The sequence below is a fragment of the Bubalus bubalis genome, chromosome 4, assembly GCF_019923935.1.
Source record: "Bubalus bubalis isolate 160015118507 breed Murrah chromosome 4, NDDB_SH_1, whole genome shotgun sequence".
Lineage (NCBI taxonomy): Eukaryota > Metazoa > Chordata > Mammalia > Artiodactyla > Bovidae > Bubalus > Bubalus bubalis.
In genome coordinates this window covers 129,476,418-129,504,407 of record NC_059160.1, presented here as the reverse complement: position 1 = coordinate 129,504,407, position 27,990 = coordinate 129,476,418, and the positions used below count along the sequence as shown (strand labels likewise).

Sequence of the window (27,990 nt, the reverse complement as noted above, 5' to 3'; positions counted from 1 at the left end):
AGTATTTGTCTTTCTCTGACTCAGCAGCATACCCTCTATGTCTATCTATATTGTTGTAAATGGAGAGATTTCTTTTTTCAGATGAGTAACATTTCATCATATATATTTGTATGTATACCATATCTTCTTTATCCATTCATCTATCGATTGGCACTAATCAATCTTAATGTAAATAATGCTGCAATGAACACAAAAATGCATATATCCTTTCAAATTAGTGAAACACCTCATCTTAACCACAGATGGTTTCACCAAGCTCACTGTCAGGCTTAATGCTCTTTAAAATTACCATAAAAACTAGAACAGAATTTCTCTTCTCTTCTGTAAAAACATAGTGGGCATTACTTTCTATTATGCTATCAAAACCCTTTAAGAAATACCACTTGAATGCAAGAATGTATTCTGAATTTAATCCTGATTAAAAGCAAAAATCCATCTGCATTGATAAACATCATATAACTATTTTGATAATAAAAAAGCCCAAGTTATCCATTTTGATTTTAATTTTTAGATATTTAATCAATCACTAAGCAACCATAATATACAGGTGATCACAGATGAGCAACATTTTTTTTTTATCTGCTGCTGCTGCTGCTAAGTCGCTTCAGTTGTGTCTGACTGTGCGACCCCATGGACTGCAGCCCACCAGGCTCTCCGTCCATGGGATTCTCCAGGCAAGAACACTGGAGTGGGTTGCCATTTCCTTCTCCAATGCATGAAAGTGGAAAGTGAAAGAAGTCGCTCAGTTGTGTCTGACTCTTAGCAACCCCATGGACTGCAGCCTACCAGGCTCCTCCATCCATGGGATTTTCCAGGCAACAGTACTGGAGTGGGGTGCCATTGCCTTCTCCCTTTTATCTGCTACTCATTACTAAATCACAAGTTTTATCATTAAAGGGGGCTTTAGATTTACTATTAACACTTAGGTTCAGAGTCTAGATCTGCCACTTAACTAATCTAAGCCTAAATATAGTCACCTACATAATGAAGATTAAAAACAGTATCTAAGCTTTATAGGTTTGAACTAGGATTAAATATGGAGAAGGCAATGGCACCCCACTCCAGTACTCTTGCCTGGAGAATCCCATGGACGGAGGAGCCTGGTGGGCTGCAGTCCATGGGGTCGCTAAGAGTCGGGCACAACTGAGCGACTACACTTTCACTTTTCACTCTCATGCATTGGAGAAGGAAATGGCAACCCACTCCAGTGTTCTTGTCTGGAGAATCCCAGGGACAGAGGAGCCTAGTGGGCTGCCTTCTATGGGGTCACACCGAGTCAGACACAACTGAAGCGACTTAGCAGCAGCAGCAAGATTAAATAAGAAAACACATAAAAAGGACTTAGCACGTTACTTGGCACATTATAAACTGTTAGCTTGACTCTTATTTTTATTGTGTGGGTCTATACATTTTAAAGCATCTTAAACATTTTTTGAGCCAAGAATAAAAATCTCAAATAAAAACATGCTAAAACTATGTCCTAAAAATATTTTGTTCTATTTTTACAATTTGCTCCATAATCCTTGTAATCTCATTGGAAGTCTTATTTGAGGTTGGTATTCCATCATTTCAATAGCCAAAGGTTTCTATTCATGGTTCATGAAAGGAAAAAGACTGTATAAAATCACCCACAGAGGAATATTTCAGTGGTATTTTAAGCTAAAAAAAAAAAATGACATCTTGGGGGCAGTGTAATACAGGGTAATTGTCAACCTACCTTATGATTAAAACTGACATTTCAATACACTAATGTAATGGTTTAAAATTCTAGGAGTAGAGCAAGTGAAGAAAAGGTCTATGAAAACCTGCATGAATCAAACTGAATTTTTCATGATATAAAATGCTTTCTTTAAAAAAAAGACCAAGGATTTCACAATATATATGTGCATCAAAATATCACATTGTAAATCTTATTTTCACACATTATTAAATGTCAGTTATATGTCCCTAAAGCTGAGGGGGAAAAGGGGACAATGTCGGTGATATTATAAATTGTCTTTCACTTTATTGTGTTTATTCTGAATATATACAATCATCAACAATTGTTGATTATTCTTCAAATCCTGAATATGAGAATGGCTAGTGAGTACTCACATTAGTACAAAGATATCCCAATGACAATTTTAAAAATCACTGCTTATATTAACTAGCAGAACAGTTTTTTAAAGCTGTTCTCAAAATTTTAAGTAAGAATGATCTTGAAGTGAAGTGAAGTGAAAGTCGCTCAGTCATGTCCAACTCTTTGGGACCCCAGGGACTATACAGTCCCTGGAATTCTCCAGGCCAGTATACTGGAGTGGGTAGCCTTTCCCTTCTCCAGGGGATGTTCCCAACCTAGGGATCGAACCCAGGTCTCCCACATTGCAAGTGGATTCTGAGCCACAAGGGAAGTCCAAGAATACTGGAGTGGGTAGCCTATCCCTTCTCCAGCAGATCTTCCTGACCCAGGAATTGAACTGGGGTCTCCTACATCACAGGTGGATTCTTTACCAACTGAGTTACAAGGGAAGCCCAGAATGATCTTAATGTTTTCTTAAAAAAAAAAAAAAATATATATATATATATATGTTTTAAGAATATACTTTCAAAGCAGTTTCACACAATCATAGGTAAGGGAACGCTAATGTAAAATAAGGGTCCTAAAGAGGTGATTTTCACTTCAGAATTTCTAAAACCATACCCTTTATTCTAAGAAAAAGCTGGGATTTTCAACTGTTCTAAAAAAGGTTTAATTTTTCACCAGTAATAAAAATTTGGCTTACAACATAGCAACTGTGTCAACCAATAGTCATTTATTAATTGTATACTCAAAGTACACCAAGAATCAGAGAAATATCTTACACACATATCTTTGCCTTCCAGAAATATAAGTACTCATTATTTTCATTGTATATAGTATAGCAAAAATATGTAAAAATATAGCAAGCATTTTCAGCTTGTCAGTGGCATTAAGGGAAAACAAGAATGAGATACACCTTTAAGAAAATGTGATTATTTATTCAAAGGCCAGGGACCATGACCAAGTATGATGCTTAACAAAAGGATGAAAGAAATCCTTTACCTATATCATCTTCTCTAAAATGTTAACAGTATAAAAACAGTATTTTATTTTAAAAACATATTATGTCATCTATAATTATGAACTGTACTTTTACTCTATTTTAGTTCTAAGTTCAATGCTTTTTTATTATGCAATCACACCTTTCATCATGAATAATTTTTAATTTTAATAATTAGCCTTATTAGTATAAAAATATGTATATAGTTGTTAAAGACTGAAATACATACACTCAATAGTTGTTTCTGAGTGATGGATAGTACACAATTTTAATTTACCCCTCCCATATTTTTGCATTATTTCTTTTTAAAATCTTCTATAATGATTACACATTATATATAATAGAACAAAGTAATTTTAAAAATAATAGACTTACTGTCTTGACTTCATAGAAAACACTTTATTACCTTATCTGTCAGTGATTTTAAAATGAAAATTCTGTGATTTTAAAAATAAAATTTCCCCAAAAAATTAAAAATAGAGTTTCCATGTGCTCAATTGCTTCAGACATAACCAATTCTTTGAGACCCTATGGACTGTAGTTTGCCAGGCTACTCTGTCCATGGGATTCTCCAGGCAAGAATACTGGAGTGGGTTGCTGTGCCCTCCTCTAAGGGATCTTCCCGACCCAGGAATCGAACCCGCATCTCCTGCATTGCAGATGGATTCTTTACAGCTGAGCCACCAGGGAAGCCCCCAGAGTTAGCATAGCATCCAGCAATCCCACTTCTGGGTATTTATCCAGAAAAACTCTAATTCAAAAAGATATAGGGACTCGTATTTTCATAGCAACGCTGTTCAGAATAGCCAAGATATGGAAACTACCCAAATGTCCCACAACAGTTGAATGGACAAAGAAGATGTGGTACACACACACACACACAATGGAATACTACTCAGCCATAAAAACAATGAATGCCATTTGCAGCAACATGGATGGCCCTAGAGATTATCATACTAAGAGAAGTAAGTCAGAAAGAGAAAGTCAAAAAACATATGATATTACTGACATGTGGAATCTAAAATATGATACAAATGAACTTACTTATGGGACAGAAACAGACTCACAGACACAGAGACAAACTTGTGGTTGCCAAGGGAGAGGGGTGGGGGAGGGATGAATTGGTAGTTTGGGATTAGCAAGTGCAAACTATTATATATAGGATGGACAAACAATAAAGTCCTACTGTGTAACACAAGGAACTTCATTCTATAAATCATAATGGAAAAGAATATGAAAAATAATGTATATGACATGTACAACTGAATCATTTTGCTGTACAGCACAAAATAACATAACACTAAGTCAACTATACTTCAATACAATAAATTAAAAAGTAAAATGTTTTCCTTGATTTCACCTCTGTTATCATGACTCTCAACCATGTTATACACAAATTGATAGTGTGTTATTAGCAACCTGTGTATTAGAGTGGTTCCATGAATGGGGGCTCCACATAGGAGACCAGTTTTAGAGAAATCAAACAGTTCATTGGGTTTCCCAGGTGGTGCCAGGGGTAAAGAACCCACATGCCAGTGCAGGAGACTTAAGAGACCTCAGTATGAGCCCTGGATTGGGAAGATCCCCTGGAGGAAGGCTTAGAAACTAAATCCAGTATTCTTGCCTGGAGAATCCCATGGACAGAGGAGCCTCGCAGGCTACAGTCCATGGGGTTGCAGAGAGTCAAACATGACTGAAGCAACTTAGCACGCACATATGCATGCAAACAGTTCATTAAAAGGCAATATTGAAATTCCAGTTCTCTGTGCTTTCAATGTCAGCTATGACAGTGTAAAATCACCCAAAGCCAGGAACAGAACCTCTGAGCAGAGACCACAGAAGAATCTGGTCAGTAAAAATTCTTCATATGTAAATTATAACACTGACAGAACAAAAGCAGAGATATTTATGGGGAAATGTTTCAAAAGCTATTGCCCTGTGCGAGAACTGTTTTGAGATTTTAAAAATATTCATAGCTTTTGAGTCAGTATTTCTGCTTCGAGGTCTCCCCATGAAGAAAGAAATTTAAAATGTGCACAAAACTTATGTCCAAGTATGTCAGTACAATGGTTGAATTTTTTAACTGATTTTTTTGTTACAGAGGAAAAATGGCTATCATAACAGGCAAAACAACCAGAAATTTTTTTTTAAGTTAAATAAAAATGTTCCCCTTGCACTCATATTCTCATATATCTTCCATTTTGATCTGTTTTTAGGTTTATTTTTTTATATTTTATTGAAGTAGAGTTGATTTACAATGTTATATTAATTCTCACTGTATAGCAAAATGATACAGCTGCACATATAGGCATATTTTTTCTCAAATTCTTTCCCATTATGGTTTATCACAAGATATTAAATATAGTTCCCTGTTGTACAGTAAGACCTTGTTGTTTATCCATTCTCTACATAATAGTTTGCATTTGCTAATCTCAACCTCCCAGTCCTTTCTTGTCTCTCCTGCCTCCTCCATTTTGATCTTTCTAAAGCAGTCAAAATTAAAAGATTAGTGCAGATTTTTCACATCTAACATATTGTCATATACAAACACACACACTCGGGTCTTTTTCTTCAGTTAAAAAATAAAGTAAGATTTTAAAATTGCTTTATAATTTGCTTTTTTTTACTCAACAATATTATGATGGATATCTTTTCAAATCAATATATTCTCATAGCTAATACCGCTAAGTTACTAACTTTATTAATATTTGTTAAACATTTGAGTCTTTACCAGATTTTTTTTTTTCCCCATGGCAAGGAATAATAAAGGTAATGTGCACAGTTTTATTTTAATTCCAAAAGAAAACCCCTCTCATTTAAAATGCACTTATATAGAATGTTGCTAGATCAATGGAGGCATGTATGCAAGACATTTTGAAATGTTAATATATGTGTCTGTTTTGTATTTCCATTTCCATTGGAATAACCCAGCCCCTGTTTTGCTCAGTTCAGTTCAGTTCAGTCACTCAGTCATGTCCAACTCTTTGCACACTCCATGGACTGCATGCAGCACACCAGGCCTCCATCTCCATCACCAACTCCCAGAATTTAATCAAACTCATGTCCATTGAGTTGGTGATGCCATCCAACCATCTCATCCTCTGTTGTCCCCTTCTTCTCCCGCCTTCAATCTTTCCAAGCATCAGGGTCTTTCAAATGAGTCAGCTCTTTGCATCAGGTGGCCAAACAACATCAGTCCTTCCAATGAACAGTCAGGACTGATGTCCTTTAGGATGGACTGTTTGGATCTCCACGCAGTCCAAGGGACTCTCCAAGAGTCTTCTCCAACACCACAGTTCAAAAGCATCAATTCTTCAGTGCCCAGCTTTCTTTATAGTTCAAATCTCATATCCATACATGACCACTGGAAAAACCATAGCTTTGACTAGACAGACCTTTGTTGACAAAGTAATGTCTCTGCTTTTGAATATGCTATCTAGGTTGGTCATAACTTTCCTGCCAAGGAGTAAGCGTCTTTTAATTTCATGGCTGCAGTCACCATCTGCAGTGATTTTGGAGCCTAAAAAAGCTAGAGGCATCCATTTACCTCCTGGAGAAGTAGGACTGTTATAGTAGAAAGAATGAAAAGAGAAAGATTGTGGAGGTATTCAGATTTCTATAGTAAAATAGGATTTCTGAAGACTATAGGAATGTGATTGTTAAAGAAATAATGAAAAGAGAAAGATGAATTTCAGATTTCTCCAGCAATAACAGGAACTGAGGAGACAACAATTAGACAATAGTGTCAGGCAGCTGCCTGGGAGCCTGCAGAATGGGTAGGAGAGTGCTTCACTACATGAGGTCCTGGGGAGCTCTGACAGCCTTGGGGGTGAATAAGTGACTAGCCAGTCCAGGGTTCCAGACCTGGAGATCAGGCCTGGTTATTGAAACCTACCCTGGGCAGTGGTTTGGAGCAGAGATAACCTCATGTTTACCAGCTCTTCTATACACCCAGCTAAGTGACTATCCATAGAAGGTGGGCAAGTGACTCATCTCTCCTGCCTTTAGTTTTTCCATCTGTAAAATGGGGATCCTGTTTCTCAGTGAGATCACTTACAGAAAATACTCAGCTCAAACTGTAGACTTACCAAGGATCACAGAATGGTAGCAATTATCATCTTTAAAAGGTGAAGGATTTAGGGAAGAAGGGGTCCCTGCTTCCCAGTGCCCTTAACAAGATTTAGGAAGGCATGGACTATCAGCATCTTCCCTACCCGTAGTTGAGATCAGGTGAGCCCTCATACATTCTGGGTGAATAAATGTCAACTTCCCTTCTTTTACAGACTTCCCTTTCTTCCACTACTTAAGTTCAGTAAATTTTATTACAGTTGAATGTTTGGCTTTTTACTCAGAAATATCTTATTTGTTACTTGATTTTGAAATTTTTAGGAAATATTATTTGACTTTTCACTGTTTTACTGGAAGCAATCAGAGCACCTTTTACTTTTCCTCTTTTGCCTCCAGTTTTTGTTAGATATATATTTACCTTTTAAATGCCATGGCTTGAAAAAATTTCTAATGTTATTTCAATGTGATATGCCTGTTCATATTTTTCCCCTTCTCTGGGATTTTATTTCAGAAGATATATTTTGCTGGGATGTCATGCATTTCTTTGCACTTTTCCAATTTTCTGCCATCTTTTTTTCTTGAAAAGGGCTTTCACCATCAGATAACTGATCATCTTTGGCAGGCTGAATTTTTTGCCTTTCTGGACTGAGGGATTATCAGTGGACAAACTAGTAAATCCCCACCTCTGCGGTTAAAGTCTTGAGAAAGAAGCCCACTGGCACCAAGTCTGTTCATAATGTGATTGACTGCACTTTCCAACCACAGAGACAAGGAGCAACTGACTGCCCACCTGAAGTCCACCCAAGTTCTCCCCCCTTCAGAGCTCCCCTGAGGGTCCCAATAACAACTACAAATGCTGATCCTGTCTCAGATTATCCACTGGAACTGACCAGCCTTGTCTGTTTCCACCAGAATGAATAGGGACCTACACTGGCTGTCGTTCCTGGAAAACTTGGGAGAACTCATCAAATCAGAAGCATCTTCCACCATTCTGTGTCTTCCAAAGCAAGAGAACTGAGAGCATGGCATTAGGGATGTAAACTCAGGCTACCATCTTTTCAGAGTTACTTCTGGTCTTGTTCAAACATAGCTTTATCTATAACATGGGCATATGCATCTCTGGGACAAAGCTAACCAGTAATTCAATACCATTTCTAACACAATGCCCAAATTTCACAATAATCATTAAATTAAGGACAGAAATATACAATTATCTTAAAAAGGCACACAACAGACACTTGGCATGTGTCAAGTGAACAAGTGATTTTCAGCTATTCCTGAGACACTTGACTATTCAGGAACTGTCCTGTTTTGCTGAGGCATGGTTAGCAATCCACTGCATGCTGGGGTTGGTGAGCTGGGAATCTCTTAAGAACCTGTCTGCCAATGCAGGAGATGTAAGAGACCCAGATAAGAGACACAGGTTTGATCCCTGGGTTGAGGAGATCCCTTGAAACAGGAAATGGCAATCCACTCCATTATTCTTGCCTGGAGATTTCCATGGACAAAGGAGCTTGTTGGACTACAGTCTATGGGGCCACAAAGAGTCAGACATGACTCAGCTCACACACACACACACACAAACACACACACACACACACACATTAGGTACTGAGAGAGTCTAACTGTGCACCAGCATTTCAACCTGACTTTGATGTGCACTTATTTTGTCTATTCTACTCAACATCTACTTCAGAGGAATTCTTGTGAAAGATCTAAGGACATTCTTAGATGTTTTGTCCTTACACAGGATTCAACAGACGTTAAGAAGAAAGGTCTGTATGTAAGAGCACATGTGTAAGCTAGCCTGTGAGGAAAAGGGTCTGCTGATGTGCCCCTCACACTGTTATGCAACAGGAGCACAAGATCTGTGCTTACTGCATTGTCAATGCCTAAGAAAACTAAAAGGAGTTGGATGGATATGCTACATGAAAATAACCAAAGAACAATAAACCAAGTGAAACACCTGGGCAGGTTTTAGGGGTTTAGGAAATGGGTTTGACTGAAGAGGAATGAATAGAAGAGAAACTGGGAATTTAGAAATTTGTGTACAACATACATCATTTTCCTTTGTATTTCTAACATCAAAGGAAATGCAGTGGGAAATCCAAAATTATATCTCCGTCTTACCTTGGAAGATCGGAAGGTAAATGCAGTTGATTTGACATCAGCTTTTTCTTTGTCCATGAGTAGAAGGCTTTTGTCTTCCATGAGACTCAAGTATTTTCCTGTTGTGACATGGCGTAGTCGAAAAGGTTGTCCCCACCTTATGTGGCTTCCACTCCACCTAATAAAAAATGTTAAGACTTGATCCAATAGCAAACACAATGACAGGAGAAACAACAGTTAAAACGTATGTGTCGGACAATGAACAAGGAGGTTTGACATATACTGTCTTCTTGAGTGTTTCCAAAAACCTTATGATGGTGGTGTATTTTTATTTCACAAATAACAAAATGGTTATTTGGAATGGTTATAGGTAGTATTCAATGTCATGTAGATAATAGTAAGTAGAAGCAAAATCTATCTCAAGGACTTCTGACATTAACTGTAATACTATCCACACCGAACACTACTAAGATGACTAAGAACTTGTGTTCTGAGTTAATTTCTAATCACCAGTCACAAATAAAGACATTATGAGATTAAAATGACACTTTAAACTCATAAAACTCATAAACTAGGATTGACTAGTTTTTTGTTGGATTTGAACAGATTTGAAGGCAAGTGGTATTAGAGTCAATGCCTAATTATGGTAACTGGAATTCATATATACGAACTGAATTAGATATTTATCTGAAAAACAGAAATCTCATCCTATGCTTTCAATTTTAATAATATGGAACAATGATGTCAATAAAAACCAAGGAACAAAAGAGACAAATGAAGAAACTAAATTTGAATAGGGTCAAGAGTAAAAAAGGCAAGAAAAATTACATGCAAAACACAGAAAATGCAAACTAAAGTTGCATAAAAAAGACAAAAAGCAAAGTTGTGATCATCAAAATCTGCTTTTAAAAATAGTGGATTTCAGATAGAAAAGAAAAGAAAAATGAAGATACAGACCATTCTCACATTGTACAGAACTGTGTTACCTGAAAGCTATACAGAACAGAACCTTGCCCTCACTATGATAAAGAGTGGAAAGAAGGTTCCAGTAATGGAGACTTAGAGTTATCATGCTAGTGTGCAAAGCAAGGACAGCCTCTTATCAATGATAAGAAATGTGCTAAAAATCAAATACTTTTTTTCAATAAAGTAAAAATAAAAAAGAATCACCGTGCCCATAAAGCCAAGAAAAAATAATGATGGTAAAATTGCTATCAGACAAATTAAAATTCAAGGCAAAAAGTATAAAGGAGATATTATTGTTGTTGTGGAGTTATTAAGTCATGTCCAACTCATTTGTGATCCCATGGACAGTAACCCGCCAGGCTCCTCTGTCCATAGAATTTCCCAGGCAAGATTACTGGAGTGGACTGTCACTTCCTTCTCTAGGGAATCTTCCTGAGCCAGGGATCAAACTCACATCTCCTGCTTGGCAGGCAGGTTCTTTACTACTGAGCCATCTGGGAAGCCCATAAAGAGGATACAGTTGATTACTTTACAATGAGAAAGATATACTCTAAAATGAATGTACAACGTCATGAAGCCTCACATGCCAATGGCAAACAGAAAATGAAACACAAGACACACAAGCATAAATGTTTAAAAGATAATTACAGTAGAAGCTCTTACCACTACAAAACGAATCAAACAGATAAAAAGTAAATATTAGAGGATTCCAGACCAGCGTGCTGCAATTCATGGGGTCGCAAAGAGTCGGACACAACTGAGCGACTGAACTGAACTGAATATGATTTATTAGTTAATAGACTTCTTTTCATACAGAATCATTAAAAACTTTTAGATTCTATAAATTACAAACACTATTTTTATTTTTTTTTAGATTTACAGTAGATTTATTAATGCCAATTTTGTTTCAACAAATTATCTTTACGTCAATTTTATGCTGTTGTTGGACTATAAACAAAGCGGAGCACCAAAGAATTGATGCTTTTGAACTGTGGTGTTGGAGAAGACTCTTGAGAGTCCCTTGGACTGCAAGGAGATCCAACCAGTCCATCCTAAAGGAAAACAGTGCTGGGTGTTCACTGGAAGGACTGATGCTGAAGCTGAAACTCCAATACTTTGGCCACCTGATGCAAAGAGCTGACTCATTTGAAAAGACCCTAATGCTGGGAGAGATTGAGGGCAGGAGGAGAAGGGGACGACAGAGGATGAGATGGTTGGATGGCATCACCGACTCAATGGACATGAGTCTGGGTAAACTCCAGGAGTTGGTGATGGACAGGGAGGCCTGGCATGCTGCGGTTCATGGGGTCACAAAGAGTCGGACATGACTGAATGACTGAACTGAACTGAATGCTGTTTCCCTAACCTGGATTTTTTCTTAACCTTAAGTATTAGCCTGGAAAATTAATACTAGAATGATACTGTAATAAGTTCAAGTTTTGCATGGAAATGTTTATAAAGATAATTACTTTGGATAAGTCCTCCTACTAAAATAATAACCATGTACCAATAAATCCTGATAATAACACAGTAGTGCCTTAAAAATGAAATTTAAGTTTGTTTACCAACAATAGCATGTTAAAGCATTTCTACTCTGGTAATAGAAAAGCTTTGTGTATTCCCCTCATAAAATTAAGTATACTGTTAGCAGATGCTATAAAAAAGTAATTATTTTTAATACCATTCCATTATTTCAAGGAGCATTTGAAAATTTTATCAAATAATGACTCATCCTAACTAGAGAAAACAACTCCATTTTCAAATAGTCTGTAAGTATGTCCAAAGACGTACTTTTCACCAGAACTTCTAGACAGTATTCTGAATACCATGCTCAAATCTATTTGGGCTCAAATCTAACAGGGTTCATATACATAAGCCCTCTTCTCAATCCACCAAGGGAATTCTATTAGAATTGGAATGAACTTGCCCAATTCTCAAACATTGTGAAGTCTAAACACATTTTCTTTAGCTCACAAGCGCTCAAATTAGCTCATCTCATGTGTCCACGGTCCAAAAGAAAAGAGGACAAGACCAGGAGAATCAAGGGCACGAAACTAATATTTCAGTAAAAACTGGAAACAGTTGAAATATAGTAGTTATATAAACTAGTTTCCTATATTAACATATTAGACAGCTGTTCCCAAGGTATTATCTGCATTTACTTGTAAGTATCTCAAAAGAATGAGGATGTTAATTATTAAAAAAAAATTGTAACATAATAAAGTAGAATTGTAAGTATACATAATGTGTATTTATAATTGCAGTGATCATTTCTATTACAGAAGCCAATATATATCCTACATGTAATAGTCTTAAACTTTGCATTGGGGTATAATACAGGAATGTGTTTTCTATTACATTTGATTCCCCAAATTAAAGCTTACTTCATTAAAAAGTTAATGATACTGAAAAATTTTTGACACAATTAATGTTATTTGTATGAGATTGCAATATAAAATATATAAATACTGGACTACATAAATTGTAACAAATATATAGTTTGGCACCTCACTGGAGAAAAAAACCATATGGTATCCCAAAGATTACAATATAAACATTGACCTTTGGAATATAGTTCTGTTATACACATAAGCAGTAATTTGAATATCACTTTTAAAGTAAAAGAAAAGCAATAATGTGACCACAGAATATAAAAATAACACATGCAAATTAAATGCAATCTAATTTATATATTTACAGTGATGCCAAAGGAGGTCAGAGATGCAACCAAATCTTTAAAAAAAAACTTCAATGAAGAAATCCATTCGGATACTTTCAAGAGTATTTCTGTAATTACAGCTCATCAATAACATTGCTGACAATGAAAAGGAGCTCTCGTCAGGCTTTCAGGAGCTCTTATCCATTTTTTTTTTTTTAATAAGCAATAGACAGATTTAGGACCTGGCTTCCTCAAAAAAAAAAAAAACCCACAATAATTTAAGAACACAATCGTGAAGGGTAGGTAGATCTACAAATGTGAAAAAGCATCTGAAATCTGTTTTATAAAGGCACTATTTCACCTCTAATTAAGCTGTCATTTTAATAATACACAAGGCAAATTACAGAAATATATGCATATATTTGGAATTCCTTTCCCTAGATTCTCTATATAATTTATGAAGCACATAAAGACTACGAGCTTTCTCCCTTTTGCTTTATAAGTCATCCCTTCTATTTCCATCCCATTAATAGATTCACTGTCCAGAAAATTATACTTTTAAGTTCAAGATTTATCAGTTTTAATATTTCAGTGGGTTTGACCAACTGTGAATTTATATAGAAAGAAACTTAGTATTATCAATTAATTGATAACGAATGGATTAATATAGAGCACTTTTTAAAAGTTGCATACTTACAATCAGAGAAAATATAGAAATAAATTTAATTTACATGCATATTTTTGTTGAGTAGGAGTACATAGAGTGAGCAGAAAATCAATCATAAAAAATCTGATTGGGGTAAAACTGTGTCATGGGAGAATAAACTAATATGATTTCAATGAGAAAGATGAACAACATATTTGTTCACTGTTATAGAGACCATGTTCAAGCATTTTTAAATAAATAAAGATGGGTATTAAATGGCAGCAGTACACAAGGTCAATGGGATATTTTTATGAGAGTAGGTTACCCATGTTATCTTAAAACGTCACTACTTACAATACACTGTAAGTTATATTCTATGTATCTATTTAAACTGATAATGAAACAAAATTCTATGTTGAGCCTAGCAATGTTCAAGGAAATACAAAGTTTTTGAAATTATGACACAGAGTATATAAGCAAAAAAAAAAAAAAAACCCTGAAGACCACTGAACTATTTTAATCATTAATCTCAAAATATCAAGTTAATAAAATGCAGCAATTCCATAATAAGACAGTTCCCTACACACATCCATGGAAGTCTATTACCCTAAATCAATAAATTTTTAAAGTGTAATATAACAGGGAACAAATGCATTGAAAACTCTGTTTTCCGGACAAAAAATGACCTTCTAATCTTTTCTTTTAATTTGATTGATATTTAAATTCTATTTAAAATAGTTCAAAATGACACCTTTACCATCAGTATTGCATTTACTTAGAGTAGCTAAAAGTCAATCTCTGGACAGCTTTTTGAAGTCACCAGAAAAAAAAGATAATCATTATTTGTATAATGAATACACAGTGAGTCTGTTTTCAATTCACATTTCTCACTCAGTTATCAAGCTAGTTTTAAGTAAAGATAGTGACTGCTAGTGATGACTCTCACACCTCATTTGGGTTCAAGTTTCCACTGGTTTACATACGCCTTTGTAATCTGAAATGTGAAATGTAATCTGAAATGTGATTCAGATCAAGCCTGGATCTGAAATGTGTGACAGGCCTGCAAACAATTTGTCCTGACTCCAAACCTTACGTCACTCTGCACTAGGAGCTCTTCCTGCCAGGAGAGGCACAGACTGGGATGAATCGATAACACAAAACCAAATGAGGCTAAAAATAAGCAGATGGTATAAAACCACTGCTTACTACCTGGTGAATGGAGGCCAGTGAAAGGTAAATAAATGCAGGGGGAAGGTGAAAAATGAGAGTGTTTCATCTACGTGTTGTTTGTTAGCATGACCATTTTGAAGAAAAGTTCGAGAGCACTAGATATATGGGGTTGGCCCAAAAGTTCATTGAGGCGTTTCCATAAGACGTGACAGAAAAAACCAAAAGAACATTTGGCCAGCCCAATCTTTTGTACCCAAAGCATCAGGATGTATTCAGATGTTCTACTTACGCAACTCTTAGTGTCTCTAGTCGCCACAGGGAACGTGCATGAACCGATACAGCACCACCTTCGTAATGAACAGTTCTGTTAAAAAAAAAATATGAATATAAAAAGCCTGATTTTAATGTATTCTTAGACTCTATTTTTCAAGTCAATTAAGAAAGAAAGTAAATGAGAAAGCTTTGGATAAACAGTAAAAGCTATACTTTTTGGTCAGAGAGAATATAGCTGGAAATATAAATAACAGTGACAACAGTGATCTGAATAAACAATTGATTTAAACACATTTCTTTGTCATTTACTCCCTGTAATCCCATTCATCCTCTCTCCCTCACCCTGGCCATTGTTTTCTCTCTCCCAGTGAATACTTTCACTATTAAACTTAAGTCTATAAAAGTACTCTGTTGTGAGTTTAAGTGCTGTTGAAGTGTAATATATTATAGCTTCTCAGGTGGCTTGGTAAAGAATCCACCTGCCAAGCAGAAGATGCAAGTTCGATCTCTGTATCGGGAAGATCCCCTGGAGAAGGGAATGGCTACCCACTCTATTATTCATGACTGTGAAACCCCATAGACAGAGGAGCCAGGTGGATTACAGTCCACAGGGTCACCAAAAGGACTTAGCAACTAAACGATAACACAAAACAGTTCTATTTTTTTTCCTTCTTACTATTTATTTGTTGGAAAGAAAAACTGTATCATTTGTCCTGGAGTACTTTCTACCTTCTGATTTTGCTGATGACATCCTCATGTTTTTTTAACATCTGCCTCTAAATTGGTAGTTAGATTATAAAACCTAGAAACTTGCTCATGTTCAAGATTGAGATAGTTTGGCAAGAACGCTTCAGAAAATGGTGTTTGCCTTCCTCTTACATCACATCAGGAGGTAATAACGACTCCTTTTTAACTTTTTATAGTAACATTAACTCAAGATCACCCTGATCCATCCGTTAGAACTTAAGAATCTTAGGTACCTCAGTGACCAGGGTCCTCAGCAGGAATTTTCAATTGTGGTTGTGAGTATAATCATGGGGATAGCTTTTAAAATCCTGGCATATTGCCCTTAACACTGGCCAAATTAAACTAAATTTGGAATCCCCAGCTGGTCATAAGAGGGAGCCACAGTTGGGAAACTAGTGTCTACCTCTGTTTCTGCACAGCAGCACCACTGACGCTTTGGTCCGGGTAATTCTCTGCTGAGGGGCTATCCCGTGCGCTGGAGTAGGGTATCTGACACACCCCGGCCTCTATCAACTACACGCAAACACGAGCCATCCAAGTCACGACCCACAACTTGAGTCACGACTTGCATGTGATCACCCAAGTTGTGACAACCTAAAATGCTTCCAGATAAGATGACATGTCTTCTGGGGACAAGATGACTCGTAATGTCAAAAGACTGTTAGACATCAGTAGTTCTCAATCTTTAGTGAATACTGGAATCCTCTTTCAAGTTTTTTAAAACACAGATTGCTGGAGGGAAGCAATCTAAATGTCCATCAAAAGATGAATGATAAGGAACTTGTGGTACATATATACAAAGGAATATTACTAAGTCATATAAAGGAACAAAATTGAGTCATTCTTTAGTGATGTAGAGGGACCTAGAGTCTGTCACACAGAGTGAAGTGAGTCAGAAAAACAAATATGTATATTAAGGCAGGTATATGGGACTCTAGAAAAATGTTACCGATAAATCAATTTGCAGGGCAGGAATTTGACACCGACATAGAAAACAGACATGTGGACACATGGGGAAGAGGAGGGTGGGGCAAAATGAGAGAATTAGCACTGACATATATACACTTGGGCTTCCCTGGTGGCTCAGACAGTAGAGCATTCATTCACCTGCAATGCAGGAGAAGTGGGTTTGATCCCTGGGTTGGGAAGATCCCTGGAGAAGGGAAGGGCAACACATTCCAGTATTCTTGCAGGGAGAATTCCATGGACAGAGGAGGCTGCTAGGCTACAATCCACAGGGTTCCAAAGAATTGGACATGGCTGAGCAACTAACACTTTCGCTTTTTTATCTACACTATGGTGTAAAATAGATGTGGGAAGTGGGAGCTACTGTATGGCACAGAAAGCTCAGCTTGGTGCTCTGTAATGACCTAGAAGGGTGGGATGGGGGTAGGTGGGTGGGATGCTTAAGAGGGAAGGGATTCTGTGTATACAGATTGCTGATTCACTTCACTGTAGCAAAGAAACTAACACAACAGTGTAAAGCAATTATAATGTAATAAAAATATAAAAATATACAGACTCCTGGGCCCCCAGAGTTTCCAGTTTAATAAGATCATTAATTTGTATTTTTAACAAGTTCCCAGGCAATGTTGGTACAGCCAGCCCACACTCTGAGAATCACTGGACTAAACCCATTATTTCATTAGGATAGTGATTCTTAGTATTGGTTGTGTGTTATAATCACATGGAAAGCTTTAAAAACTCCAATTCTCAGATCATTAAATTAGAATCTCTGGGTATGTACTTGAAAGGTAATGAATGACAAAATATAGATATATGTTCACATGCATTTGTGTACAATATATATTGTACATAGTGATAGATACACACATAGATTTTTTTTTAATTTGTTTCTAATTGAAGGATAATAGCTTTACAATATTATGTTTGTTTCTCCCAGACTTTTAATAAAGATCTCATACTTGGCCATAAGAAAATTTTATAAGATTTAAGTGTAGCTATTTACTCACATATTTTCTGATCATAACAAATAAAATTTGGGAATAAATACTAAAATGATGAAGAAAAGAACAATTCAGGAAAATAAGAAACTCTCCTAAATTACTTATAGGTCAAAGAGGAAATAGAAATTATACCCTAACTAGAATATAATTAATAAAAGAAAACTTAATAACACATTTATGATGCAAGGGTAAACTTTTAGAGATTGTAGCCTACAATCCTTAATTATTGAAGAAATAATGAAATCCAACAAACCAAAGAATTGTCTGAAGAGATTAGAGAATGCAAAAGCATGTGTGCCCCTTTCTGTTCATTAACTCTATTGAACTAATGAACCAAAACAATGTTACAGATAAAGAGAAAAAAGAAAGTGTTAAAACTACTGGACAATGATATTATTTGTAACAAAATTTTTAAAGAGTCTTCTACTTCATAAATCAGAAGTCACTGAAATTTCACTGAATAGGAATTTTTAAAATATGCACACCTGTTAACCAACAATATGTGCCTTGTTCAACAACATTTTAAAAAATTCCAGGATTCAGGCTGTAAATTATGGCCTACATAAAACATTATCCTCCAATATAACAAACTTCATTAATGAACTCATATTTCAGGCTGATCACATAAAACTGCCCAAAGAAGTCCTTTAAAGTTATTCTTTTAATAAGGACAAATTATTCCTGTCATCAATTCCACTTCTCATAAGTGTTATAATGTTGTTCACTGAATGAAAGCAGTGAACTATTTTTGTATTTTCAGCTACAGAATACTCTTTAAGCCTTATCTCAGATGTCAAACCACTTATTTCTCAGCAAAAAGCAGGCACTTTGACAGTCGGGATAGCTCAACTTCAGAGTCTGAGCCCCAGAAAAATCTAGCATTAGCATACAGATAAAAGCATAAGTCCTTACAAAGACTTCACAGCCTGACAGTTTGGCATTTACCAGAATGTATTTATACCAAAATTTTACAGGATACACAATTCCAATTAGTGGGCTTCAGCACAGAATCATAAAACACATTGTTAATAAAAGAGTCAAGGCTGAAAAGAGACCGCTCCCTTCTGCAGAGAAACTAGAAGCACCCAGAATAATTTGATCAAATAGTTTTATCAAATATTTGTGTACTTGGTGACCCACACAAGTTGACACACAAAATTAAACACCATAATAACTAATTCAGAGAAAATTCAATTTATCTATCTATATTTCTCAATCTATAATTAATATCCACATTGCAAGGGATTCCTATTCTCCTCTTCAAGATAATGATAGATAAATTCACAGTGTTTCACAACAGGTCTACGTGCAGGTCTATGTTCCAATAAAACTTTATTTAGAAAAACAAGTAGTGGGCCAGATTTAAGCCACAAGTTAAGAGTTTGCTGACTCCAATCCAAAAGATCATACCCATATTATTGTTAATTTTAATCTCAGAGAGAGACAACTATATGAAATTCAAGGTCTAAAGTTTTCATAATTGTTTTAGTCAGGGTTCTTCAGAGAAATAGAATTATTCATATATATATATATGCCCATATGTACATACGTATGCATATATGTATGTGCGTATAAATATATGCACCTATGCTGCTGCTGCTAAGTCACTTCCATCGTGTCCAACTCTGTGCGACCCCATAGACGGCAGCCCACCAGGCTCCCCCGTCCCTGGGATTCTCCAGGCAAGAACACTGGAGTGGGTTGCCATTTCCTTCTCCAATGCATGAAAGTGAAAAGTGAAAGTGAAGTTGCTCAGTCGTGTCTGACTCTTAGTGACCCCATGGACCGCAGCCCACCAGGCTCCTCCGTCCATGGGATTTTCCAGGCAAGAGTACTGGAGTGGGGTGCCATTGCCTTCTCCAATATGCACCTATATATACATATAATTTTATATAAAGAGTTTACTATAAGGAGACTGTTCATGTAATTATGGAGGCTGACAAGTTTTAAGATAAGCATGCTGGAGACCGAGAGAGCTGATGATTTAAGTTCCAGTCCATGTCTGAGAACCAGCAAAGCCAATGGCGTAGTCCTAGTCCAAAGATCACAGGTTCAGATTTCAGGTCAGTTCAAAGGGAGGATAATATTGATGTCTCAGCTCAAAGACAGTAAGCAGAAAGAGTTCCCTCTGATTAATGAAGAGTCAGCCTTTCTGTTCTATTCAGGTCTTTGCCTGATTAGATTAGGACTACCCACATAAGGGAAGGCAGTTTTACTCTTCTGAAAATTTTAATGTTAAACTCATCTAAAAACGCCCACATGAAACACCCAGAATAATTTGATCAAATAGTTTGATCAAATATTTAGGTACTTGGTGACCCACTCAAGTTGACACATAAAATTCAGTTCAGTTCAGTCACTCAGTCATGTCTGACTCTTTTCAACACCATGGACTGCAGCACGGCAGGCCTCCGTGTCCATCACCAACTCCCAGAGTTTACCCAAACTCATGTCCATTGAGTCGGAGATGCCATCCAACCATCCCATCCTCTGTCATCCCCTTTTCCTCCTGACTTCAATCCTTCCCAGCATCAGGGTCTTTTCAAATGAGTCAGCTCTTCACATCAGGTGGCCAAAGTATTGGAGTTTCAGGTTCAACATCAGTCCTTCCAATGAACATTCAGGAATGATTTCCTTTAAGATGGACTAGTTGGATCTTCTTGCAGTCCAAGGGACTCTCAAGAGTCTTCTCCAACACCACAGTTCAAAAGCACCAATTCTTTGGTACTCAGCTTTCTTTATAGACCAACTCTCACATCCATACATGACCACTGGAAAAACAATAGCCTTGACTAGATGGACCTTTGTTGACAATGTCTTTGCTTTTTAATATGCTGTCTAGGTTGGTCATAACTTTTCTTCCAAGGAATAAGTGTCTTTTAATTTCATGGCTACAGTCACCATCTGCAGTGATTTTGGAGCCCTCGAAAATAAAGTCTGCCATTGTTTCCACTGTTTCTCCATCTATTTGCCATGAAGTGATGGGACTGGATTCCATGATCTTTGTTTTCTGAATGTCGAGCTTTAAGCCAACCTTTTCACTCTCCTCTTTCACTTTCATTAAGAGGCTCTTTAGTTCTTCTTCACTTTCTGCCGTAAGAGTGGTGTCTTCTGCATATCTGAGGTGATTGATATTTCTCCCAGCATTCTTGATTCCAGCTTGTTCTTCACCCAGCTCAGCATTTCCCATGATGTACTCTGCATATAAGTTAAATAAGCACGGTGACAATATACAGCCTTGACATAATCCTTTTCCTATTTGGAACCCGTCTGTAATTCCATGTCCAGTTCTAACTGTTGCTTTCTGACCTGCATACAGATTTCTCAAGAGGTAGGTCAGGTGGTGTCATATTCCCATCTCTTTCAGAATTTTCCACATAAAATTAAACATCACAATAACTGAAAGAAAATCCAATGTATCTATCTATATTTCTAAATATGGAATTAATATCCACATTGCAAGGTATTCCTTCTTTCCTCTCCATGATAATGATGGATAAATTCACAGTGTTTCAGAGCACTTGAATTATCCCCCTAAAAATCTCTGCTTGATCAGTAAAGCATGAGCAACAGTACTATCTTCTGCCTGAATTACAAAAACAGCAGTTAGGTTGTTTCCAATGTACCTTTGTTTCTTCAACACAGGGAAGCCCTACATTTAGTATATTATTTTAACACTGAACAGCTTATAGTCAATTATTACTGCAATACCACAGACATCACCTTTTTTCTTCCAACTGAACTTCTTTTTTCTTAACATTTACCATATGACCTTAAAGCATAGGGATAAGAAATGTTGCTATTAGAATTCTATTTTTGAACACATTTTGGTTTCATTTTTGTCTTAATAGAGGCTGGAGTGTGTAACAAATCCTCAACAACAAAAGAAGAACAAAAAAATAAATAAAAGGGAATTTACTCAGTCACAATCAATTTTGATAATGAATCAGTTACACAAATTAAAAATAGAGAAGATCAGTTTACTGACCTCTGAAGATTGCATTGCCATTTCAAATGTTTATGATATGTTTATGTAGAATTTAGTAGGGACAAAAAAAGTAATTATCATTGTATTTTAGTTACCACAATGCAGGACAGTAAGAACAAATAGCAGAATTCTTCATTTTTCCAAACTTAATGTTCAATAAATGAATGAAAGACCACAGAATTAATTTCTTTTAAAAAATGATTTTTTTAATGCTAACAAAATAGATTTTAAAAGACACAATTGGTATCCACAGGAACTACGACTATGTTTTATCTCAAAAGAAATATACTGCTTTAATATAAGTATGTAGCAAAAATGATTGCTTTTCTCTCTTTTAACACACAAGTTTATAAATTTAAAATATCATTGAATATTCATACAATCCATCACAGCCACAGGCTAAAGAATAAAAAACAATACAGTTACATGAACAAATGCAAAAGGAATTTGAGAGAATCCAACATCCATTCACAATGAAACCTCTGTCAACTAGGAATAAAAGGGAACTTGCTCAACTTGATAGACAGTACATACAATTAACATCTTACTTAATGGTAAGAAAGATATGGGAATACCAGACCACCTGACCTGCCTCTTGAGAAACCTATATGCAGGTCAGGAAGCAACAGTTAGAACTGGACATGGAACAACAGACTGCTTCCAAATAGGAAAAGGAGTATGTCAAGGCTGTATATTGTCAGCCTGCTTATTTAACTTCTATGCAGAGTACATCATGAGAAATGCTGGGCTGGAAGAAGCACAAGCTGGAATCAAGATTTCTGGGAGAAATATCAATCACCTCAGATATGCAGATGACACCACCCTTATGGCAGAAAGTGAAGAGGAACTAAGAAGCCTCTTGATGAAAGTGAAAGAGGAGAGTGAAAAAGTTGGCTTAAAGCTCAACATTCAGAAAACGAAGATCATGGCATCTGGTGCTATCACATCATGGCACATAGATGGGGAAACAATGGAAACAGTGTCATACTTTGCTTTAGGGGGCTCCAAAATCCCTGCAGAAGGTGACTGCAGCCATGAAATTAAAAGACGCTTACTCCTTAGAAGGAAAGTTATGACCAACCTAGATAGCATATTCAAAAAGAGATATTACTTTTTCAACAAAGGTTCGTCTAGTCAAGGCTATGGTTTTTCCTGTGGTCATGTATGGATGTGAGAGTTGGACTGTGAAGAAAGCTGAGCGCTGAAGAATTGAAGCTTTTGAACTGTGGTGTTGGAGAAGACTCTTGAGAGTCCCTTGGAATGCAAGGAGATCCAACCAGTCCGTCCTAAGGGAGATCAGTCCTGGGTGTTCAATGGAAGGACTGATGCTAAAGCTGAAACTCGAGTACTTTGGCCACCTCATGCGAAGAGCTGACTCATTGGAAAAGACCCTGATGCTGGGAGAGATTGGGGGCAGGTGGAGAAGGGGATGGCAGAGGATGAGATGGCTGGATGGCATCACCGACTTGATGGACGTGAGTTTGAGTGGACTCCGGGAGTTGGTGATAGACAGGGAGACCTGGTGTGCTGCAATTCATGGGGTTGCAAAGAGTCGGACACAACTGAGCAACTGAACTGAACTGATCTAATGGTAAGAAACTACATTATTTCCCCCTAAGATCAAGAACAAGGCAAGAATTTTCCCCTCTTATCATTCCTTTTCAACACTGTACTAGAAGTTTCAGCTAATGCAATAAGAGAAGAAAAGGAAAGAAAAGTTATGTTTATTGGAAAGGAAAATTTTAAATTGTTTTTGTTATTAGATGACATGATTGTCTACACAGAAAATTCTAGAGAATCAACAACAACAAAAATAAAACTCCTGGAACTAAGCAGCAATTATAGGAAAGCTGAAGGATACAAAATTAAGGCACAAACTGGACTTCTTACACACCAATGATGAACAACAGGAATTTGAAATTAAAACACAAGACATTTATATATCAACCAAAAAGAAAATGTACATTTCTTAGGTATATATCTAACAAAGTATGTACAAGATTTTTTCCTAAATGTTCTATGTTTTACATTTATGCCCATGATCCATTTTAATTAGATTTCATATAACGTGTGAGGTTTGGACTGTGGTTCATTTTGGGTGTGGGCATATGGATATCCATTTGCTTCATCTAAGTGTCTTGAGTCTAGGGAAAATCCCTTCTTCTCTTCTTTTCCTGTTCTCCATTGTGTGTAAGACACTAAACACAATGACTTCTTTGGATTTAGTCTTTAGGGAATAAAAGTCAGGAAGGGTAGTACCTTGTAGAAAACTTAAGCTTTCTGCCAACTCTCAAATCTTCCCTGAGAAGAAAAGTGCTGTGGGACTGCTAGTTGCTTCAGTGGGAAAAAAATAATGGTAAAAGTACCAGGAGAAAACATACTAACATCACAAAAATTGCCTCACAGGCAAAAGTTCTGCATGCTGGCAAGTATACGAATTTCCTCTGAAGAAGCTATAAGATACATCAGATTGTCAAAATACCCACAAACCCCCCCACTATTTTTTTTAATCACTGTCTTTAAGCCTCAGATTCGTGCTATAGGAACAGGGATTCTTCCCTGTAGAGTGATGTGAAGTTCAGATGCTCCCTCTTAGCCAAGGATGTGGGACTCATTGTTCTCAAAATAGTGTTCTATTCACTCAGATTTGTAGGCTGGTTTAGTTATGATGGCATTTCTTCCCCTCCTGGAATTGCAAGTGGATAATAATCTTTTAGGAGTCACCAAAATCATACAAATGAGGGCATCAAACCTTCCTGAGTTAATCAGAGTGGTTCTCAATGCAGGCATCCCACTGCTCTTCTTAAACAACCTACAAGAAAGTGCGTGACTTTTTTCCTCCATTTTTTACTTTCACAAATACAAGATCATCAGCACTTGTGTGCAGACTCCCATATACACAGAACTATATAAAAGGGGTAAAGAATGAATAATACATTTTGATATTTGGCAAAACTAATACAATTTTGTAAAGTTTAAAAATAAAATTAAAAAACAAAAACAAAAAAAGAATGAATAATACAATCCTGGATGAAAACTAAAAAGAAGAGATGAACACACACACCAATAATGATAATAAAAGGCAGTATGTGACACAGGGCACTTATCTGGGGCAGTTAAAGACAAGACAATTCTACTACCAACACATCTTCAACCAAATTAAGTTTCGTGTAGTAATGTACTACCAGACCCTAGATACTGAGGATTCCTCCATGAATCCTTGAAAAACAGGCAAATCACTCACACACAATTTCCACTGAGAGCTGACACTATTTGAATGGCAGTTTCAAAGAAATTATTGGGAAGAAAAGTTTGTTTTATTTACTTATAGGCTAACAAAAGTATCACCTTAAAATCAAGGGCAACAAAGATTCATCCTTGCCTGAGCTTCCTCAGTGGGTAAAATAGTAAGATATGTTTTCCAACCTAAGCCACCCTCTTTTGACCTGAGCCCTGGACATACCTCTAACCTCACCCCGTGTAAGGAATAAGCCCGACCACCTCCCCACAATGAAGCAAACAAGGAAAACTGTTACTTGCTCTTGTTTCCTCCTGCTACTGCAGAGGCCCCAATAAAGCCTTGCCTGAAAAAATTTTTAAAAAGATATATTTTCTACAATCTCCTACAATCTCATTTTTTATAGTCAGCACACACACACACCAAATGCCTAGAACCTACAAGCCCTCAATAAACATTAAAGGAATTGAGTTAAAGTGACTGAAAGACAGACCTACGATTAAAAGATTATTACATATTACCTCAGTAGAATTTCTGCTTGGACCCCATCTACTATGTATGTGCCTATGAGAGTGTTTGGTTGATCCACTCAGCCCCAGGCAGGTGCTAAGGTAAGCTGTCAAGAATCTCTTCATCTAACAGAGAAATCAAGAAGTATATGCCTATACAGCTCTGAAAGAAGTATTGCATATTTACTCAAGGCTGAGTTTGTGAGATTGCCATTGAAGTTGTTTCACAAGCAGAAAGGTCATGTTTTGACATAACACATCTATATAAAGTGTAAATGAAGTATTGTGGATTAAAAACAATAACATCCTTACACTCTGATTCCATATTAAAAGGATCATATAAATACAACTGGAGCAGCAAAATAACAAAATACACTCTGCCGCTTTTACTTTTCGGTCTAGACAGAATAAAATACAACCACAAAGTCGTGGAAACAAAAAAGAAGAGGAAGCTTGTCTTTTCTTTTCTTCCTGAAAGATATTGCTTACACCTGGATTAAGTTAAAAAACTAAACGTGAACCAGTGAAAATGATCTTAAATTTTCACTGAGAAAATAATTGGGAGATTTCTCTTTTTTTCTCAATGTTGATGTTTAATCCATTGTCTCTTGCAATTCACTCACTTTCAGTGAAAACACCTCAATTGCTTTTTAATTTTTACTGAAATCGAATGGCTCCAATTTTTATATTTTCAATCCTTTGCCTTCAAAGTCTGTATTTTTAATTATTTTAAAGAATTAAAAAAATTTTTTTTGGGTGCTCTGCAGCCTGTGGGATCTTAGCCCCTGACAAGGGATAGAACCCATGTCCTGCATTCGAAGCTGAAGTCTTAACCTCTGGACTACCAGGGAAATACCAAAGCCTGTGTTTTTGTAAATACTGTCTTCTAGCCCAGTCATTCTCTGAGAGTCTGACTCTAGACCAAGTCAGGCTCCTAAAGGATGACAGGCCAAAGCAAGATCAGGTTGCTCTCTGCAATCAGCAGGGAGGGCAAGTTTGGTTGAAAGACTGAAGTTCTTTCCGTGGAGAAGAGACAAAGAATCGAGAATAGCTCTCCTTCATGTGCTTACTCTTCTAGTAAAACTATTTGACAAACCTATCTTATTTCCAGACCAAGGCTAAAGAGGTATGCACAGGACATGAAGGAGTAGAGAAGAAAGGAAAGTTCTTGTGTGATAACCTGACCATTTTGGAGCAAAACAGAGCAGCTTTGAAAGCTTGCTCCAAGGTAGAGTGACTGAGGGCATACATACCCTGTAGGATATTAGTCATCCAATTGTGTACTCAGATATAAACCATGCATCTTCTGCTAGCCAGAGAGACATTTAATTCATTAGATCACACTCATCTCATGCCTTAATCAATTATTTACCAAGTAAAGCTCATTAGTCATAATATTAAAAGGGGCATGACAGTAAAAATATTCTCATGCATACACACAGCAAGACTTTTGCATGCCGAGTCACTTCTGGAAAGCAAATGTAGCATTTATCTCCAGACGTTGTCAGAAACAATGACTTAACAGTTCTGCATTTGAAAGCAAGAGGACAGAGCAAGTATTACATGCCAACAGTGATGCCTGGTAAGATGGAAATAGGACAACCTCTCTTTCACCCTCTCTCTCTCTCCCTTCAACCCCAAGACATGCACACATCACTGGGTGTACTTGATCTATGCACACATGTATATGTGTGTGCATTTATAGACCAGCATTTTAAGCTTTTACTGTCAAATATCCCCACTAGGATGTAAACTCCTTGAGAAAAGTGACTTGGTATCTTTTAGATACTATTACAACCCCAGCACCCAGAACATGGCAGTCTTTTCACAAATTTTTATGGAGTGAATAAAACTACTTATGAGCTATGTGGTAAAACATGTTTTAACATATCAATAATACTTTGCAAAAAAGAGTTCCCCTAACAATGGTTTGCACATTAGAGATACCAAACAATAATTCTGAATAATATTCTAACTGATCCCTTTTAAAATCTATTCATTTAAAAGTATGACATAATTCAGAGAGTGCATATTTAATCCATTAGTGTGTACACATAAAAGAAATGTGTTCGTTGATATTTTATTATATTCACATAAAAAATGGACAGAAGTAAATAAGGTACAATCCAGAGACAGAATCTAGAATAGAAAATATCCTCATGTAAAAGATTTCATGCTTGAAATAAAAACTGGCAATCAAATTTCAAGCCTCAAGAATGAAATCTTATTTTAAAAGCAATAATTAAAAACTGTGTTGCATCTGACAAATCTCTTGCCAAGCACCCGAACTTGTTCATCTTTAATTTATTCTATCTCACTATTTGAAGAGTTTGAAGAACTAAGAAACTACAGTTCTACAGTTAATCTTCATTGCATTTCTCCCTTTCACCTGAATGCTCCCAACTCTCATTGATGATATTTTTATGACTCTTAACTGTTGTTCAGACAAGTTGGATACTGGTAGTTTTAGAGCCATGTATCTTTCTGAAAAATTCTCAAGAAATTTAAAATAAAACCACAGTAATGCTTTATTTTGCAAACATGTCAATATTCAATCCATAAAAGCAACATGAACAGGAAGCATGGGGAAA

General features: G+C 36.5%; 1 protein-coding gene across 1 annotated transcript in view; it reads right to left on the bottom strand.

The window, feature by feature from the left end:
* Positions 1–27,990, bottom strand: part of RYR2 (ryanodine receptor 2) — an 829,832-nt gene that overhangs the window by 431,653 nt on the left and 370,189 nt on the right. The window contains exons 11-12 of the mRNA XM_045165522.1: positions 14,967–15,041; positions 9,258–9,414 (exon numbers count right to left, since the gene is read on the bottom strand). Coding sequence (XP_045021457.1) covers positions 9,258–9,414; positions 14,967–15,041 — 232 coding nt within the window. The remainder of the gene's footprint in view (positions 1–9,257; positions 9,415–14,966; positions 15,042–27,990) is intronic.